The sequence below is a fragment of the Capricornis sumatraensis genome, chromosome 15 (genome assembly GCF_032405125.1).
Source record: "Capricornis sumatraensis isolate serow.1 chromosome 15, serow.2, whole genome shotgun sequence".
Lineage (NCBI taxonomy): Eukaryota > Metazoa > Chordata > Mammalia > Artiodactyla > Bovidae > Capricornis > Capricornis sumatraensis.
In genome coordinates this window covers 36,118,771-36,136,261 of record NC_091083.1, presented here as the reverse complement: position 1 = coordinate 36,136,261, position 17,491 = coordinate 36,118,771, and the positions used below count along the sequence as shown (strand labels likewise).

Here is a 17,491-nt window from a genome sequence, read left to right as displayed (position 1 = left end):
GCCAGTGATGAGGCTTGATCACTCAGAGCTTTTGTGTCGCAACGTTTTATGAAAGTATAAAAGAGAGAAAGCTTCTGACATAGACATCAGAAGGGGGCAGAAAGAGTGCCCCCTACTCATCTTTAGCTGCATGTTATCTAGCTACTAGCAGTCTACTCATTAGAGAAAGGAATGGCAGCAGACCCCTCACCCACAAGATATATGGAGATGACCGTGGCACCAGGTCAGTCATCCTGGGCCATAAAATGATTGATATGAGCAAATAGATAGCTTCATTCACATAGATCAGGAGAACCATGTATGAGTAAAGCTAATTGGTTTGTCAAGTCAGTTCTGAGCCTTTAGGCAGAACCTCCTTGAAGATAGAGTCTAGGGTAAATACACAGTACATTCACATAGCTTAAGGCAAACCTTTCCATAAGAAAAATGCCTTGGTCAGCTCAAAGTATGAGAAAAGTGAAGTTCAGGTGGAACCAGGTGTCATTATAGCAACACAGAATTGTAAGAGAAAACCTCTTTTTAAATTTGTATCGAGAAGGGGAAGAAAGAGAACAGCTTGTTTCCTCCTGCCTGGGAAGTGACAGATAACAACTGTCTGACACTTGCACCCCGTTTCCTCCCTTTGGAGACCCCTGGCCTTCCTGGCTGTTACCCTCTCAGTTTCATTCATTGAGTGTTTTCTGCCTTGTGAAACATTGGGCATAGAAGTATGTGTTAATTTAGGGGTATTTCATCCAATTTCATTTAAATGCATATGTGAATTAGAAAGTTTGACATGCCGTTGCTTTGTATACCGATTGGGAAATGTGAGTCTCCAAGTTTAATTTAGTTTTTCATGTTCATTTTTCTTTTTAGGGGTACAAAGAAAAATAATATGACTGTTAAGATCAGCTTTCATATATTTTGCCAAATATGAATTGAGATCACATCGATCGGAGATGAGTCTGTGCATGAAAGCCCTAATAACTAATGTTAATTGACTTCACTACCATGGGATGTTTTCCTATCTATTGAGGATTTACTTCATGTATTTCGATTTTAACTTTCTGTCTTACAGCCTTGTTTGTAGATCAAAGCTATTTGAAATTGTCATCTGGTTTTCAATGGCTTGTGAGGTTATTCATGAGTGGTTTATAAAACCGAATGGATTGTACATAGCCATACTTTGTTGTCATTTTATGAATTTGAAGAATGTCTGAAGAATGTCTGCAGTTATGCCTTAAAGATTCACACAATTGATGTCCAATATTTATCTCAATAGACTTGCTTTCAATGTGTAGTTTCCTATGCGTACGTCTCTCCTTATGGATTTGGGTAGAACTTGTATTGGAACACTGAAAAATCTGTGATATCAACCGTGCTGACCTTCTTTCTGGTGGTCATCATTAAGATTTTCACGCTCACTGTCACTTTGTGCAATGATATGGATCCTAGTGGAAACAGGTGCTGTTCATCCTACTTTTGTGAAGATTGAATTCATCGTAGAAAGTGGAATGTGTTGAAATATTTATGGTATAAATATATCTTGTGTATATAATTACCCAGATTACTGCTGCGTATTTGACTGCTAAGTTATGAAATGTATGAGATAGATGTGATCCATCAATGGCAATTGGATACGTGGTGGAGAGGTATTTTGATGATGCAAGAGATTTAAATGATGTGATCAGAGTATGTATATTCTTTTTATGTGGATAATGGGTCTTGGATCCATGTTTGAAACATTACGACCTTGTCTTTTGTTATGCATGGGAAGTGTCAAAAATGAAGATGAGGCGGGTACGTGCTTCAAGGGTAAGTATAGGGTTGAGGGCGTGACTATGATGTGGGTTAGGTTTAGGATGTGGATAGGGTGTCGGGTTAGGGTAGGGTGCCGGGGGCCAGAGTGAGGAACTCTGCCCATGGCAAAGGTCATGAGGAAGAAGGCTTGGCATACGCAAAGGCGTGATCAAGCCTCAGGAAACCCCCTGTTCCCGAGCATCTACCCCAAAACCAGACTCTGTTTTATGCTCTCACCTACACCTCTGACTTTACAGGGGGCTCTCCCCAATAACCGTTTCTCTCGGAGAAGGAGTAAACGTGCAGCTCCAAGGCAATACAAATTCTTGGGCGTGACAAGAGTGTTTCAGCTTCCGGACTGCTCTGAAGGTTATCTAGCCCACCCGTATAGGTTAGTCCGGCCACATGTGATTTACAGCCTCCCAATCTGAGAGGCACGAGATGTTTTAGACTTACTAAAGGCAAATTATTTTGGGGAGTTAGAAATTATTAGTATAATGGGTTGGTTAGGAATCATTTGGTGAAGGGCTTTTTCATTTGTTGTGTCAATAATTGCTGCTAATTCCCTGCTCTGGGTGGGACAAGGATATCTCAGGTCAAACCTCTCTGCTGACAGACTAGCTTGTGTGACAGGATTATCCATACTCCTGCCACATGATTGTTTACTACCTCTTAACCATAAACAGCACAGAGTTTTGGAGAGTCTTAATTAGCATAGGGCTTTTTCTTCTTGTTGAGTCAATGATTGCCGCCAGGCCTCCATATCCTTAGGCACTTGGGAATATATTAATCAATGTATTTGGAATATAGAAAAGGAAATACAGTCGTTTTTGATGTTAGCAATACTAGACTTTTTAGCTAATGGATTTTCTCTTTTGTAATAGACCACTGTACTTTGCTATAAATCACTGTATCCTTGCTATGTAAGAATGTAACTTTATCATATCTTAAGACTAAATAGATCTTAAGGGGAGCATTGGTGAAAGGATTTTCATTTGTTGGGCTGATGTTTGCTGCTAAATCTCCATGTTCCCTACCCTTCTAATGAATATAATTAACATATAGGAGAAATAAGTATTAACCTTTAAGATGAATCCTGTTAACCTTGGGTTAAGTAAATTCCTTTCTTGATTGTAACTCACTACACCCACACCCTATAGGAATGCAGCTTTATTTGGAGGGTGGTGCCTGGTTTGAGAAAAAACACACTTGGAAAAAATAAGTTTTTTGGTTATCAGAAAGAAAGGATCATAAAATGTCAGCAGGTCTCACTCATGGCCAGAAGATGATGTAATATCCCTAAGACCTTTTTTTATACATTTATGTGAAGCACCTGATTTTGATAAAGGTCAGGACTGCTGAGCCCCACGTGACTCTGTATTCATCCCTATGTGTAACAAAAGGTATATAAGCAAACCCAAAAATAAAGAAATCGGATCAGTTTCTGGAAAAAAAAAAAAAAAAAAAGACTGCTGGGAGAAATATCAATAACCTCAGATATGCAGATGACACCACCCTTATGACAGAAAGTGAAGAAGAACCAAAGAGCCTCTTGATGAAAGTGAAAGAGGAGAGTGAAAAAGTTGATTTAAAGCTCAACATTCAGAAAACGAAGATCATGGCATCTGGTCCCATCACTTCATGGCAAATAGATGGGAAAACAGTGGAAACAGTGACACAATTTTTCTGGGCTCCAAAATCACTCCAGATGGTGACTTCAGCCATGAAATTAAAAGACACTTACTCCTTGGAAGAAAAGTTATGACCAACCTAGACAGCATATTAAAAAACAGAGACATTACTTTGCCAACAGAGGTCCATCTAGTGAAAACTTTGGTTTTTCCAGTAGTCTTTATGGGTGTGAGAGTTGGAATCTAAAGAAGACTGAGCACTGAAGAATTGATGCTTTGAACTGTGGTGTTGGAGAAGACTCTTAAGAGTCCCTTGGACTGCAAGGAGATCCAACCAGTCCATCCTAAAGGGGATCAGTCCTGGGTGTTCACTCAAGGACTGATGTGGAAGCTGAAACTCCAGTCCTTTGGCCACCTGATGGGAAGAGCTGACTCATTTGAAGAGACCCTGATGCTGGGAAAGCTTGAGGGCAGGAGGAGAAGGGGACAACAGAGGATGAGATGGTTGGATGGCATCACTGATGCAATGGACATGAGTTTGGGTAAACTCCGGGAGTTGGTGATGGACAAGGAGGCCTGGTGTGCTGCAGTCCATGGTGTTGCAAAGAGTCGGATGACTGAACTACTGAACTGAGCTGAAAGAAGTCAAGTAGAAACAGAAACATTTTATGGATTTGCATGTATCTCTGTCAGTTAGATAAATGAAAATGATTCATGAAAAGTTTAAGATGGCCACAAACTTAAGGCAATGGTATTTGTAACACATAGAACAAGTCATTTAGTAGTGTGTCAGATTTTGGCTTTTTTCTTACACTTGTACTTAAAATGTGAGTGCTCTCTTGTTTGAAATAATTTTTACTAAAACCTAAAATAAGAAGAAACTACACAAGGCCTAAAATGCTATTGAGATGACCACGATTTTAAGACCTTTCAGTGAAAAAGCAAAAATTGCTGGAGGTTAAATGGAGAAGGCAGTAAAAAAAGAATAACTTCGTGCCTGCTTTTATCTCCCCACTGCCTTCCAGCGCCTTTACCCATTTTTTTCTTTTAACAATTAAATTATTTTTATTTTTGGCTGTGTTGGGTTTTCTTTGCTGTGTGGGTTTTTCTCTGGTTGTGGTGAGTGAGGGCTACTTTCTGGTTGTGGTGTGCGGGCTTCTCATTGTGGTGGCGTCTCTTGTTGTGGGGCACAGGCTCCAGGCGTACAGGCTTCAGGAGTTCTTGCACATGGGCTTAGTGTCTGTGGAAACATGGAATCTTCCCAGACCAGGGAGTGAACCCGTGTCCCCTGGATTGGCAGTGGATTCCTATCTACTGTGCCACCAGGGAAGTCCTCAGAGCCTTTAAATACCATCGTGTTAACAAGGAATTTATTTCAAACCATAGTCTGTATAGACCAGTTTCTATGTAGCTCTATTTTTTAAAAGCTAAAAAATGTTCAGGTGTTGCTGAAAGTCACAGATGTCAATCCGTTCATCAGAAGTACCTTAAGCGTCGTCCGAACTCCTTTGCTCCTGATGTTTCTTTCAGATCACGACAAAAGTAAAACATATAAGGTTTCCCTAGACCCAGATGTCAAATGTTCCTTAAGATCTGTCTCATCAAGCAGGCAGCGGACAAATTTATTTCATTTCTTTCCTATCCATTGATTCAATATTAAAAAAAAAAAATTACTTCCCAAGTGGTGTCCTGTGAGGTAACATGCTTGAAATGTAAACACTGATCTTTCTGTTCAGGTCTTTATATTTTGTGAGCAGCAGGTTCACTCCTGGTGTCTTTGACATCATTGGTTCAGCCCATCCAATAGAATTCTTTGTTGGGAACAAGATTGACAAAATGAGCAAGGTGATTGGACATGGCATAAAAAACTGAAATTGCAGCTATATCCCAGATATCTTCTTGGTTGAGGCTGTGCACCTGGAGCTTTTTGAAATGGTCATCTCTTATGTCATCAGCTTGGGAAATAGTGAGCACCCATCCCAGCATTGCCTTTTCCTGGGCAGGGAGGTCAGACTTTCTCTAGTTAATGCAGACCTGGTCAGAGAGCACTGGATTCTTCGAGAAGACCCTTTACTGGGCACTGTGGACTACCGCGCTGTGTGTACCCGTTGGCTAGGCTGATCACCCAAGTGATGAGCTCTTTGTCAGCTTTGCTGAGCTGGTCTGTTTCCTTGTTGCAGGTGGCATTGTAATAAGCAAAAAGGCTCTGAATTTCAGTGGCCGGGGAAACAGCACTTAAAATACGTTTGGTAAGTCCTTTTGTCAGCCGCACGCACTGAGGCTGCAGAGCACTGACGTGCATTGGACTTAGTGCTTGGTATACGCCCATCTGTGCACAGAGAGAAGGGGAGCTTGCTTGTCTGTGTCTCCTTCCTCACCCTTGGTTTTCTCTTTTGAAGGGGTGATCTTGGATTCACTTGAGCACCGTAACCCTCTCAAGTTTCTGAGTACCTATGAATCGATGCGTTTCAGCGTGAGAATGAATGGAAACCTTTGAACTTAAAAAATAGCACCCATGCTGGATTTCCCTGGTGGTCCAGTGGTTATGACTTCGTGCTCACAGTGTAGACGGTACAGGTCCAATCCCTGGATGCCTCATGGTGTGGCCTAAAACACTAAAAAATTGAATAAATAAAAAATAGCCCTATGCTTCTTAACCTCTTATTTGTTTTCCTGCCAAGCAGTTTTTAAAATAAATGATTATGTAATGTTATTCTATCATACTGAAGGCTGACCTGTTATCCTCTAGTCTTTATATAATGAATACTAATAATGTGTTAATAATTTAATAAAAATTTATACCTATAGATGGAGATACTTTTGGCTTGTGTAATCTTTCATAATATATTTCTGAGTGCTAACCAGAAATAGCTAAAATGTTTTCACTTTCTGTTGCTGAAGTGTGGTCATGGTGGGGAGATAGGAACCCAGATACGCCTGTAAGAGACATCAGTGGCATAAAACGAAGATTCTTAGGTCGGAATTAGCAAAGCACCTCATGTGGCAAGGTTTTGTACATTTTCTGGGTAAAAAAGATACAAAGCTTTTTCACACTTATAAGACATCTGTTGCCTCCAAAATGTTGAGAACCACGGAATTGAAAAAGGACAGTGTGCATTTTTTGGTGAATTGGTTGCAGAAATGCGTCATGCGTGTGTGTGTGTGTGTGTGTGTGTGCGTGCGTGCGTGTATAGATGCCTTGTGAGATCACAAGATACTCTGGGAAATTAAGAATTTTCTGACACTGGTATATTTACAAAAAACATACTCTTGGCCGAGGATGTTGTACTGGGTTACCTCCGGTAGTGTCTTCTAAAAAATTATTTATTTTTTCATGGCTGCTCTGGCTCTTTGTTACTGAGCACGAGCTTTATCTCATTGTGGTACAGGGGCTACTCTCTGGTTGCGGTGTGCGGGTTTAGTTGCTGTACGGCAAGTGGGATCTGCCTGGACCAGGGATCGAACCTATGTCCTCAGCATTGGCAGGTGGAGCCTTACACACTAGACCACCACAGAAGTCCCTCCAGGAATCTCTACTTTCTCTGTTTCTGAAATTTAAAGTGATCTAGAGTCACTGGCAGCTGATCATTTTATTTTTTCCCTTATAGAATTTGCCATCTGCTGTAGTAAGTCATGTTCTGGATCCTCAGCCTGGAGAGAAGGTTCTAGATTTGTGTGCAGCACCCGGAGGCAAAACGACACACATTGCAGCACTGATGTGCGATCAGGTGAGGCCTTCCGCGTGCAGAACTGCTCATGGTGTCACCTGAGGCATTGTCACAAAAGAAGGTCTGTCCTCGGTAACTGTAGCTCAGACTTTACTACTGTTCCCTTCATATGCATATTTACCGTGTGGCTTTGTAACCACTCTGTGCTTCAACTGAGATTCTTCAGCTCAAGAAATGTATGCAAGTTGATGTTACCTTTTCTGTTTGTTTCAAAATCCATAAAACCAGATGGTTCCTAAAATATACATGCTAGTAGCTTCAGTTACAATAGCTTTATTTCTTTAAAAAATTATTTTATATTGGAGTACAGCTGATTAATAATGTTGTGATAGTTTTAGGTGGATAGCAAAGGAATCTAAAATGAGGCAATGGTACGAGGAGCGAGGTGGGAGGGGGGTTCAGGATGGGGAACACATGTATATCCGTGGCAGATTCACGTTGATGTATAGCAAAACCAATACAATATTGCAAAGTAAAAATAAATAAGTAAATAAGCTGAAGCTTTAAGAACATTAAAAAAAAGTAACATGAGGCAATGAAATTACAGCTTTCTTGATCAAGAGTCAGATTTTAATTGATTGCTGGACTGATTTTAAAAAATGCTTATCCTTGCGATGAGTACTGGGGTACACCAATAAAGCACAGTGACCAAAATGTCCTTTTTCATGGAGCTTACATTCCAGTAAAGGGACACAGATAACAAATGAGTAGAAGATAAGGCATATGTAACTGTGGTAAGGGCTGTGGTGACACAAAGGGAGGCTTCTGGGGCTTGGGAATATGGCAAGAAGGGAGAGTGAGTTTGCAGTTTCACGTGGGTAGCAAGGGAGAGCTGCCCTGGGAAGGTGGTATTTGGGAAAGATCTACAGGTGGGAAGGATGTTCCAGTGAGAGGAAATGATAAGGGTGAATGCGCTGAGGCTGGAGACTGTCTTGACTTCTGGGGGGAACCTTAAGTAGTTTTGCTGTGTGGACTGAGTGACGAGGGAGAGAATCAGAGAGATGGGGGTCAGGCCTGAGGCATTTTGGCGGAGGAGCTTTGCGAGGGTCTGAGGGGACTTCACACCTGCTCCAGAGATGGGAGATTGCTTCTTACGTTGGCCGAGGCCTCAGACAAGCTGTAAGAGGGCAGAATAGATGCAGAGAGACCACTTAGGAGACAGTAAGTCAGGGGACGTCACAGAGGGGGTGAGAAGTTGGGCAGCTCCTGGCTAAAAGCTGGAGCTGTTAGGAGTTGTTGATGGGTTGGACGTGGGTTGTGAAATGAGAGAGTGACTGAGGGTGACTCCTTAGGTTTTTGGCCAGAGAACCTCGAGAGGCAGAGCTGCTGGATTGGGAGGACTCTGAGAGGAGTGCATTTGGCAGGGAAAAATCAGCCACGTTGTTGTTCAGTCACTCAGTCGTGTCCACCTCTTTGCTACCCCATGGACTGCCGCACACCAGGCTTCCCTGTCCTTCACTGTCTCCTGGAGTTTGCTCAAATTCAGTTAGTGATGCCATCAATCATCTCATTCTGTCGCCCCCTTCTCCTCCTGCCTTCAGTCTTTCCCAGCATCAGGGTCTTTCCCAGTGAATTGGCTCTTCATATCAGGTGGCCTTCAGCTTCAGCATCAGCATTGTTTATAAGCAGCCACACAGCCTGGGTGGCTTACGGCTTACTCCTGAGTCCATTCTGGAGTCTGTGTAATTCAGTCGATCCCAGCCTGCCTGGCTCTAGTACTGGGTCAGTGATGGGTTAGCCAGAGGTTCTGATGACCTTGATGGGCTCGCTTACTTGGGTTGGATGGCACTGGCTCAGCTGAGGCCACTGAAGTGTCTTGCTTCTAGCCCCTGTGTCTCTCAGCTTCCCGTGGGGCCAGGGTGCTCGCCCAGCAGAGGGCAGTAGTGATGGTCAGCAGTGGCAGAGGACAACGCAGAACAAGGATGCTGCCGGAGCGCTTTTCACATCTCTGACTACATCACCTCTGCTGTCATCCTATTGGCCAGTGGAAACCACGTGGCTGAGACCAGCTAGGACCAGCTGAGTGTTGCAAGGTCAACAGCAGAGGGTGAGAATGTGTGAAGACTTGAAAAATTGGGGCTGTTTAGGCAACATCCCAGGAACCTGAATAGAAATAATTGAGTCGGAACTGAATACCAGATTTCATTACTGCTTTTGATTTGTTGTCATTGTTGATTTGTTTAATATAGTTAACCAGACTTTGTGTAAGTGTAGCCTCCTGTCTCGTACTTCTCTAAAAGCAACCTTCAGCCAGTGCACTTTCTCCTTCACTGTAGTTACACTGGAACCGTATTCTGGTGGTTTTGGCCTACTTTTCCAATTCCACTTACTTGAAATGGTTTTCCTTTCCATCATAGTATTAATTGGAACTGTGCCAACTGCTCAGCCTGGTGTCACCTCCAGGAACATGATGAGCAAATCTTCAGTACTGTATAGTCTATGCAGTCAGTGCATATGTCACGCAAGAAGGGGAAAAAAAGCAAAATACATCGAAGAGTTTGTGTCACTATCTCTGCAGAGTCATTTCACAGAGCGTTTTAAAATACCACGTGAGAGGGGCGGTCCTAAGATGGCGGAGGAATAGGACGTGAAGACCACTTTCTCCCTCACAAATTCCTCAAAAGAACATTTCAACACTGAGAAAACTCCACAAAACAACTTCTGTAGGCTGGCAGAGGACATCAGGCAACCAGAAAAGCAGACCATTGTCTTCAAAAACAGGTAGGAAAAAATATAAAAGACGAAAAAGGAGACAAAGGAGGTGGGGAGGGAGCTCCGTCCCGGGAAGGGAATTTTAAGAAGAGAGATTTCCAAACACCAGGAAAAACTCTCCCTGCCGAGTCTGTGGCGAGCCTTGGAAACACAGAGGGCAACATAACAGGAAGGGAAAAATGAAGAAATAATTAAAACCAAGAGATTACAAGCCCAACAGTAACTCCCCCAGCGGAAAAGCAGCACAGACGCCTGCATCCGCCACTGGGAAGCAGGGGCAGGGCAGGGACGCGTGGGAGGCGCGGGCTGCAGTGCTTTGTAAGAATCCGGCAGGAACGCCCCATGCGCAACCAGAACGATCTAACTGGGGCTAGCTAACCAGACTGTGGGATAGCTACCATGCGAAAAGCTCGAACATAAGACACCTCCAGGACCGAGCACAGAACAAAGGACGGAGCGGAAAAAGCCGGCTGCAGACCATCCCCCGCCAGGGACAGGCAGCCAGAGCCGTAAGGGCTGGAAAGGGGCAATTGCAGACCCAGAGAGACTTCACTTATCAAACTGCAAGCAGGCTTCTTTGCTAAGACTTCTGGGGGTGCTGGACAGTCATCATCTGCCTCACAAGGGGCGCCAGCAGTCCACCCAGAAAACTGAGCAGCAGAGGCAGAAAAGGTGAGAAGTCGCAGCTATCACGCTCGCCAAACTCCTGAGCTACTCGGACCCGGGAAGGGCACAAAATGCAGTCCCAACTGAATCTGTGCCTCTGAGGGCTACCTGAGCGCCGAACCTGAGCGGCTTAGACCGGGGAAGTGCACGCAGCCTAGGGCCGGCCTCAGACGGTTCCCGGCTGAGCATCGTAGAGCCGGAGCGGTTTGTACGCCGCGAGAAGGGACAGGTCCAGCAGGGCTGAGACACTGTGTGCACACGACAGCGCTATTTGTTTGCAGCATCCCCCCTCCCCACAGCGCGACTGAACTAGTGAGCCTAAAAAACCAGCATAAAGAAGAAGTTAAACAGAGGGAACCGCCTTGGAAGTGATCCCATACGGCCCACAACATCAGAGAAGGGCCAGATATATTTTTACTATTTTTAAAATCATTCCTTTTTTTTTTTCTTTTTCTCACTTTTTTTTTTAATAGTTAAGTCTTCTATTTCTCCTCTAATTTTTATTTCTATAACCTATTATTAATATTAAAAAAAGACTTTTTTTTTTTTAAGGCAAACACCATATATAGTCTCTGGGTGGTTATTGGTGTTTTTTTTGTTTTTTTTAATAATTCTTGTGGCTTTTTTTTTTCTTTTTTCCTTTTTCCTTCTGCTGCTTTTCTTTAATATTGTATTTTTGAAAATCCAACCTCTTCTCTAGATTTTTAATCTTTGCTCTTCGGTTTTTGTTGTCAATTTTGTACATTTAAAAACCCAAACTTCACTACCCAATTTTACCTGAGAGTGATATTACAGGCTTGACCACTCTCTCCTCCTTTGGACTCTCCTTTTTCTCCACCAGGTGGCCTCTGTCTCTTTTCTCCCCCATCTCTTCTCTATCCAACTCTGTGAATCTCTGTGTGTTCCAGACGGTGGAGAACACCTAAGGAACTGGTTACTGGCAGGATTTGTCTCTCTCCTTCTCATTCCTCTCTCTTATCCTCCTGGCCACCTCTGTCTACTTCCTCCCTCTCCTCTTCCCTGTATAACTCCGTGAATACCTCTGAGCGGTCCAGACTATAGAGCGCACATAAGGAAGTGACCACTGGCTAGCTTGCTCTCTCCTCTTTTGATCTCACCCCATCTCATTCCAGTCACCTCTAACTACCCCCTCCATCTTCTCTTCTCCTTGTAACTCAGTGAACCTCTCTGGGTGTCCCTCAATGTGGAGAAACTTTTCATCTTTAACCTAGATGTTTTATCATCAATGCTATATAGATGGAGAAGTCTAGAGGCTACTGTAAAAATAAAACTGAAAACCAGAAGCAGGAGGCTTAAGTCCAAAGCCTGAAAACATCAGAGAACTCCTGAATTCAGGGAACATTAAGCAATAGGAGCTCATCAAATGCCTCCATACCTACAGTGAAACCAAGCTCCACCCAAGGACCAAGAAGTTCCAGAACAAGACATACCACACAAATTCTCCAGCAACACAGGAACACACTCCTGAACTTCAATATACAGGCAGCTCAAAGTTACTCCAAAACCTTTGACGTCTCATAACCCATTACTGATCACTCCACTGCACTCCAGAGAGAAGAAACCCAGCTCCATCCACCAGAACTCCAACACAAGCCTCCCTAACCAGGAAACCTAGACAAGCCACTGATAGAACCCCACCCACAGTGAGGAAGCTCCATAATAAAGAGAACCCCACAAATTACCAGAATATAAAAAGGCCACCCCAAACGCAGCAATATAATCAAGATGAAGAGACAGAGGAATACTCAGCAGGTAAAGGAACAGGAGGGTTGCCCACCAAACCAAACAAAAGAGGAAGAGTTAGGGAATCTACCTGAGAAAAAATTCCAAATATTGATAGTGAAAATGATTCAAAATCTTGAAATCAAAATGGAATCACAGATAAATAGCCTAGAGACAAGGATTGAGAAGATGCAAGAAAGGTTTAACAAGGACCTAGAAGAAATAAAAAAGAGTCAATATATAATGAATAACACAATAAATGAGATCAGAAACACTCTGGAAGCAACAAATAGCAGAATAACGGAGGCAGAAGATAGGATTAGTGAAATAGAAGATAGAATGGCAGAAATAAATGAATCAGAGAGGAAACAAGAAAAACGAATTAAAAGAAATGAGGACAATCTCAGAAACCTCCAGGACGATATGAAACGCTCCAACATTCGAATTATAGGAGTCCCAGAAGAAGAAGACAAAAAGAAAGACCATGAGAAAATCCTTGAGGAGATAATAGTTGAAAACTTCCCTAAAATGGGGAAGGAAATAATCACCCAAGTCCAAGAAACACGGAGAGTTCCAAATAGGATAAACCCAAGGCGAAACACCCCAAGACACATATTAATCAAATTAACAAAGATCAAACACAAAGAACAAATATTAAAAGCAGCAAGGGAAAAACAACAAATAACACACAAGGGGATTCCCATAAGGATAACAGCTGATCTTTCAATAGAAACTCTTCAGGCCAGGAGGGAATGGCAAGACATACTTAAAGTGATGAAAGAAAATAACCTACAGCCCAGATTACTGTACCCAGCAAGGATCTCATTCAAATACAAAGGAGAAGTCAAAAGCTTTACAGACAAGCAAAAGCTGAGAGAATTCAGCACCACCAAACCAGCTCTTCAACAAATTCTAAAGGATATTCTCTAGACAGGAAACACAAAAAGGGTGTATAAACCCGAACCCAAAACAATAAAGTAAATGGTAACAGGATCATACTTATCAATAATTACCTTAAACGTAAATGGGTTGAATGCCCCAACCAAAAGACAAAGACTGGCTGAATTTATACAAAAACAAGACCCCTCTAATATGCTGCTTACAAGAGACCCACCTCAAAACAAGGGACACATACAGACTGAAAGTGAAGGGCTGGAAAAAGATATACCACGCAAATAGAGACCAAAAGAAAGCAGGAGTGGCAATACTCATTTCCGATAAAATAGACTTTAAAACAAAGGCTGTGAAAAGAGACAAAGAAGGCCACTACATAATGATCAAAGGATCAATCCAAGAAGAAGATATAACAATTATAAATATATATGCACCCAATATAGGAGCACCGCAATATGTAAGACAAATGCTAACAAGTATGAAAGGGGAAATCAACAATAACACAATAATAGTGGGAGACTTTAATACCCCACTCACACCTATGGACAGATCAACTAAACAGAAACTTAACCAAAAAATGCAAACTTTAAATGATACATTAGACCAGTTAGACCTAATTGATATCTATAGGACATTTCACCCCAAAACAATGAATTTCACCTTTTTCTCAAGTGCTCATGGAACCTTCTCCAGGATAGATCACATCCTGGGCCATAAATCTAAACTTGATAAATTCAAAAAAATCGAAATCATTCCAAGCATCTTTTCTGACCATAATGCATTAAGATTAGATCTCAATTACAGGAGAAAAACTATTAAAAATTCCAACATATGGAGGTTGAACAACACACTTCTGAATAACCAACAAATCACAGAAGAAATCAAAAAAGAAATCAAAATATGCATAGAAACTAATGAAAATGAAAACACAACAACCCAAAACCTGTGGGACACTATAAAAGCAGTGCTAAGAGAAAAGTTCATAGCAATACAGGCATACCTCAAGAAACAAGAAAAAAGTCAAATAAATAACCTAACTCTACACCTAAAGCAACTAGAAAATGAAGAATTGGAGAACCCCAGAGTTAGTAGAAGGAAATAAATCTTAAAAATTAGGGCAGAAATAAATGCAAAAGAAACAAAAGAGACCATAGCAAAAATCAGCAAAGCCAAAAGCTGGTTCTTTGAAAGGATAAATAAAATTGACAAACCATTAGCCAGACTCATCAAGAAGCAAAGAGAGAAAAACCAAGTCAATAAAATTAGAAATGAAAATGGAGAGATCACAACAGACAAAACAGAAATACAAAGGATCATAAGAGACTACTATCAGCAGTTATATGCCAATAAAATGGACAACGTGGAAGAAATGGACAAATTCTTAGAAAAGTACAATTTTCCAAAACTGAACCAGGAAGAAATAGAAAATCTTAACAGACCCATCACAAGCATGGAAATTGAAACTGTAATCAGAAATCTTCCAGCAAACAAAAGCCCAGGTCCAGATGGCTTCACAGCTGAATTCTACCAAAAGTTTAGAGAAGAGCTAACACCTATCCTCCTCAGACTCTTCCAGAAAATTGCAGAGGAAGGTAAACTTCCAAACTCATTCTATGAGGCCACCATCACCCTAATACCAAAACCTGACAAAGATACTACAAAAAAAGAAAACTACAGGCCAATATCACTGATGAACATAGATGCAAAAATCCTCAACAAAATTCTAGCAATCAGAATCCAACAACACATTAAAAAGATCATACACCATGACCAAGTGGGCTTTATCCCAGGGATGCAAGGATTCTTCAATATCTGCAAATCAATCAATGTAATTCACCACATTAACAAATTGAAAAATAAAAACCATATGATTATCTCAATAGATGCAGAGAAGGCCTTTGACAAAATTCAACATCCATTTATGATAAAAACTCTCCAGAAAGCAGGAATAGAAGGAACATACCTCAACATAATAAAAGCTTTATATGACAAACCCACAGCAAACATTATCCTCAATGGTGAAAAATTGAAAGCATTTCCCCTAAAGTCAGGAACAAGACAAGGGTGCCCACTTTCACTGCTACTATTCAACATAGTTTTGGAAGTTTTGGCCACAGCAATCAGAGCAGAAAAAGAAATAAAAGGAATCCAAATTGGAAAAGAAGAAGTAAAACTTTCACTGTTTGCAGATGACATGATCCTCTACATAGAAAACCCTAAAGACTCCACAAGAAAATTACTAGAGCTAATCAATGAATATAGTAAAGTTGCAGGATATAAAATCAACACACAAAAATCCCTTGTATTCCTATACACTAATAATGAGAAAGTAGAAAAAGAAATTAAGGAAACAATTCCATTCACCATTGCAATGAAAAGAATAAAATACTTAGGAATATGCCTACCTAAAGAAACTAAAGACCTATACATAGAAAACTATAAAACACTGGTGAAAGAAATCAAAGAGGACACTAATAGATGGAGAAATATACCATGTTCATGGATTGGAAGAATCAATATAGTGAAAATGAGTATACTACCCAAAGCAATTTACAAATTCAACGCAATCCCTATTAAGCTACCAAGCCATATTTTTCACAGAACTAGAACAAGTAATTTCAAGATTTGTATGGAAATACAAAAAACCTCGAATAGCCAAAGCAATCTTGAGAAAGAAGAATGGAACTGGAGGAATCAACTTGCCTGACTTCAGGCTCTACTACAAAGCCACAGTCATCAAGACAGTATGGTACTGGCACAAAGACAGAAATATAGATCAATGGAACAAAATAGAAGCCCAGAGATAAATCCACACACATATGGACAGCTTATCTTTGACAAAGGAGGCAAGAATATACAATGGAGTAAAGACAATCTCTTTAACAAGTGGTGATGGGAAAACTGGTCAACCACTTGTAAAAGAATGAAACTAGTTCACTTTCTAACACCACACACAAAAATAAACTCAGAATGGATTAGAGATCTAAATGTAAGACCAGAAACTATAAAACTCCTAGAGGAGAATATAGGCAAAACACTCTCTGACATAAATCACAGCAGGATCCTCTATGATCCACCTCCCAGAATACTGGAAATAAAAGCAAAAATAAACAAATGGGATCTAATTAAAATTAAAAGCTTCTGCACAACAAAGGAAAATATAAGCAAAGTGAAAAGACAGCCTTCTGAATGGGAGAAAACAATAGCAAATGAAGCAACTGACAAACAACTAATCTCAAAAATATACAAGCAACTTGTGCAGCTCAATTCCAGAAAAATAAACGACCCAATCAAAAAATGGGCCAAAGAACTAAACAGACATTTCTCCAAAGAAGACATATGGATGGCTAACAAACACATGAAAAGATGCTCAACATCACTCATTATTAGAGAAATGCAAATCAAAACCACAATGAGGTACCATTTCACACCAGTCAGAATGGCTGCGATCCAAAAGTCTACAGGCAATAAATGCTGGAGAGGGTGTGGAGAAAAGGGAACCCTCCTACACTGTTGGTGGGAATGCAAACTAGTACAGCCACTTTGGAGAACAGTGTGGAGATTCCTTAAAAAATTGCAAATAGAACTACCTTATGACCCAGCAATCCCACTGCTGGGCATACACACCAAGGAAACCAGAATTGAAAGAGACACATGTACCCCAGTGTTCATCGCAGCACTGTTTATAGTAGCCAGAACATGGAAACATCCTAGATGTCCATCAGCAGGTGAATGGATAAGAAAGCTGTGGTACATATACACAATGGAGTATTGCTCAGCTGTTAAAAAGAATACATTTGAATCAGTTCTAACGAGTTGGATGAAACTGGAGCCGATTATACAGAGTGAAGTAAGCCAGAAAGAAAAACACCAATACAGTATACTAATACATATATATGGAATTTAGAAAGATGGCAATGACGACCCTGTATGCAAGACAGCAAAAAAGACACAAATGTGTATAACGGACTTTTGGACTCAGAGGGAGAGGGAGAGGGTGGGATGATTTGGGAGAATGGCATTGTAACATGTATACTATTATGTAAGAATCGAATCGCCAGTCTATGTCTGACGCAGGATACAGCATGCTTGGGGCTGGTGCACGGTGATGACCCAGAGAGACGTTATGGGGAGGGAGGTGGGTGGGGGGTTCATGTTTGGGAACGCATGTACACCCGTGGTGGATTCATGTCAATGTATGGCAAAACCATTACAGTGTTGTAAATTAAAATAAAGGAAAAAATAAAATAAAATACCACGTGACTATCACAGTTCAGTTCAGTTGCTCAGTCATGTCCGACTCTTTGCGACCTCATGGACCACAGCTCGCCAGGCTTC

At 41.3% G+C, this 17,491-nt stretch overlaps 1 protein-coding gene across 4 annotated transcripts in view; it reads left to right on the top strand.

Moving 5' to 3' along the window:
- The window catches only part of NSUN6 (NOP2/Sun RNA methyltransferase 6), a 106,167-nt gene that overhangs the window by 53,920 nt on the left and 34,756 nt on the right, over positions 1-17,491 (top strand). For all 4 annotated transcript variants that reach the window (XM_068986891.1, XM_068986890.1, XM_068986892.1 and 1 more), the window contains exon 7: positions 7,019-7,138. In XM_068986891.1, the coding sequence (XP_068842992.1) occupies positions 7,019-7,138 (120 nt within the window). The remainder of the gene's footprint in view (positions 1-7,018; positions 7,139-17,491) is intronic.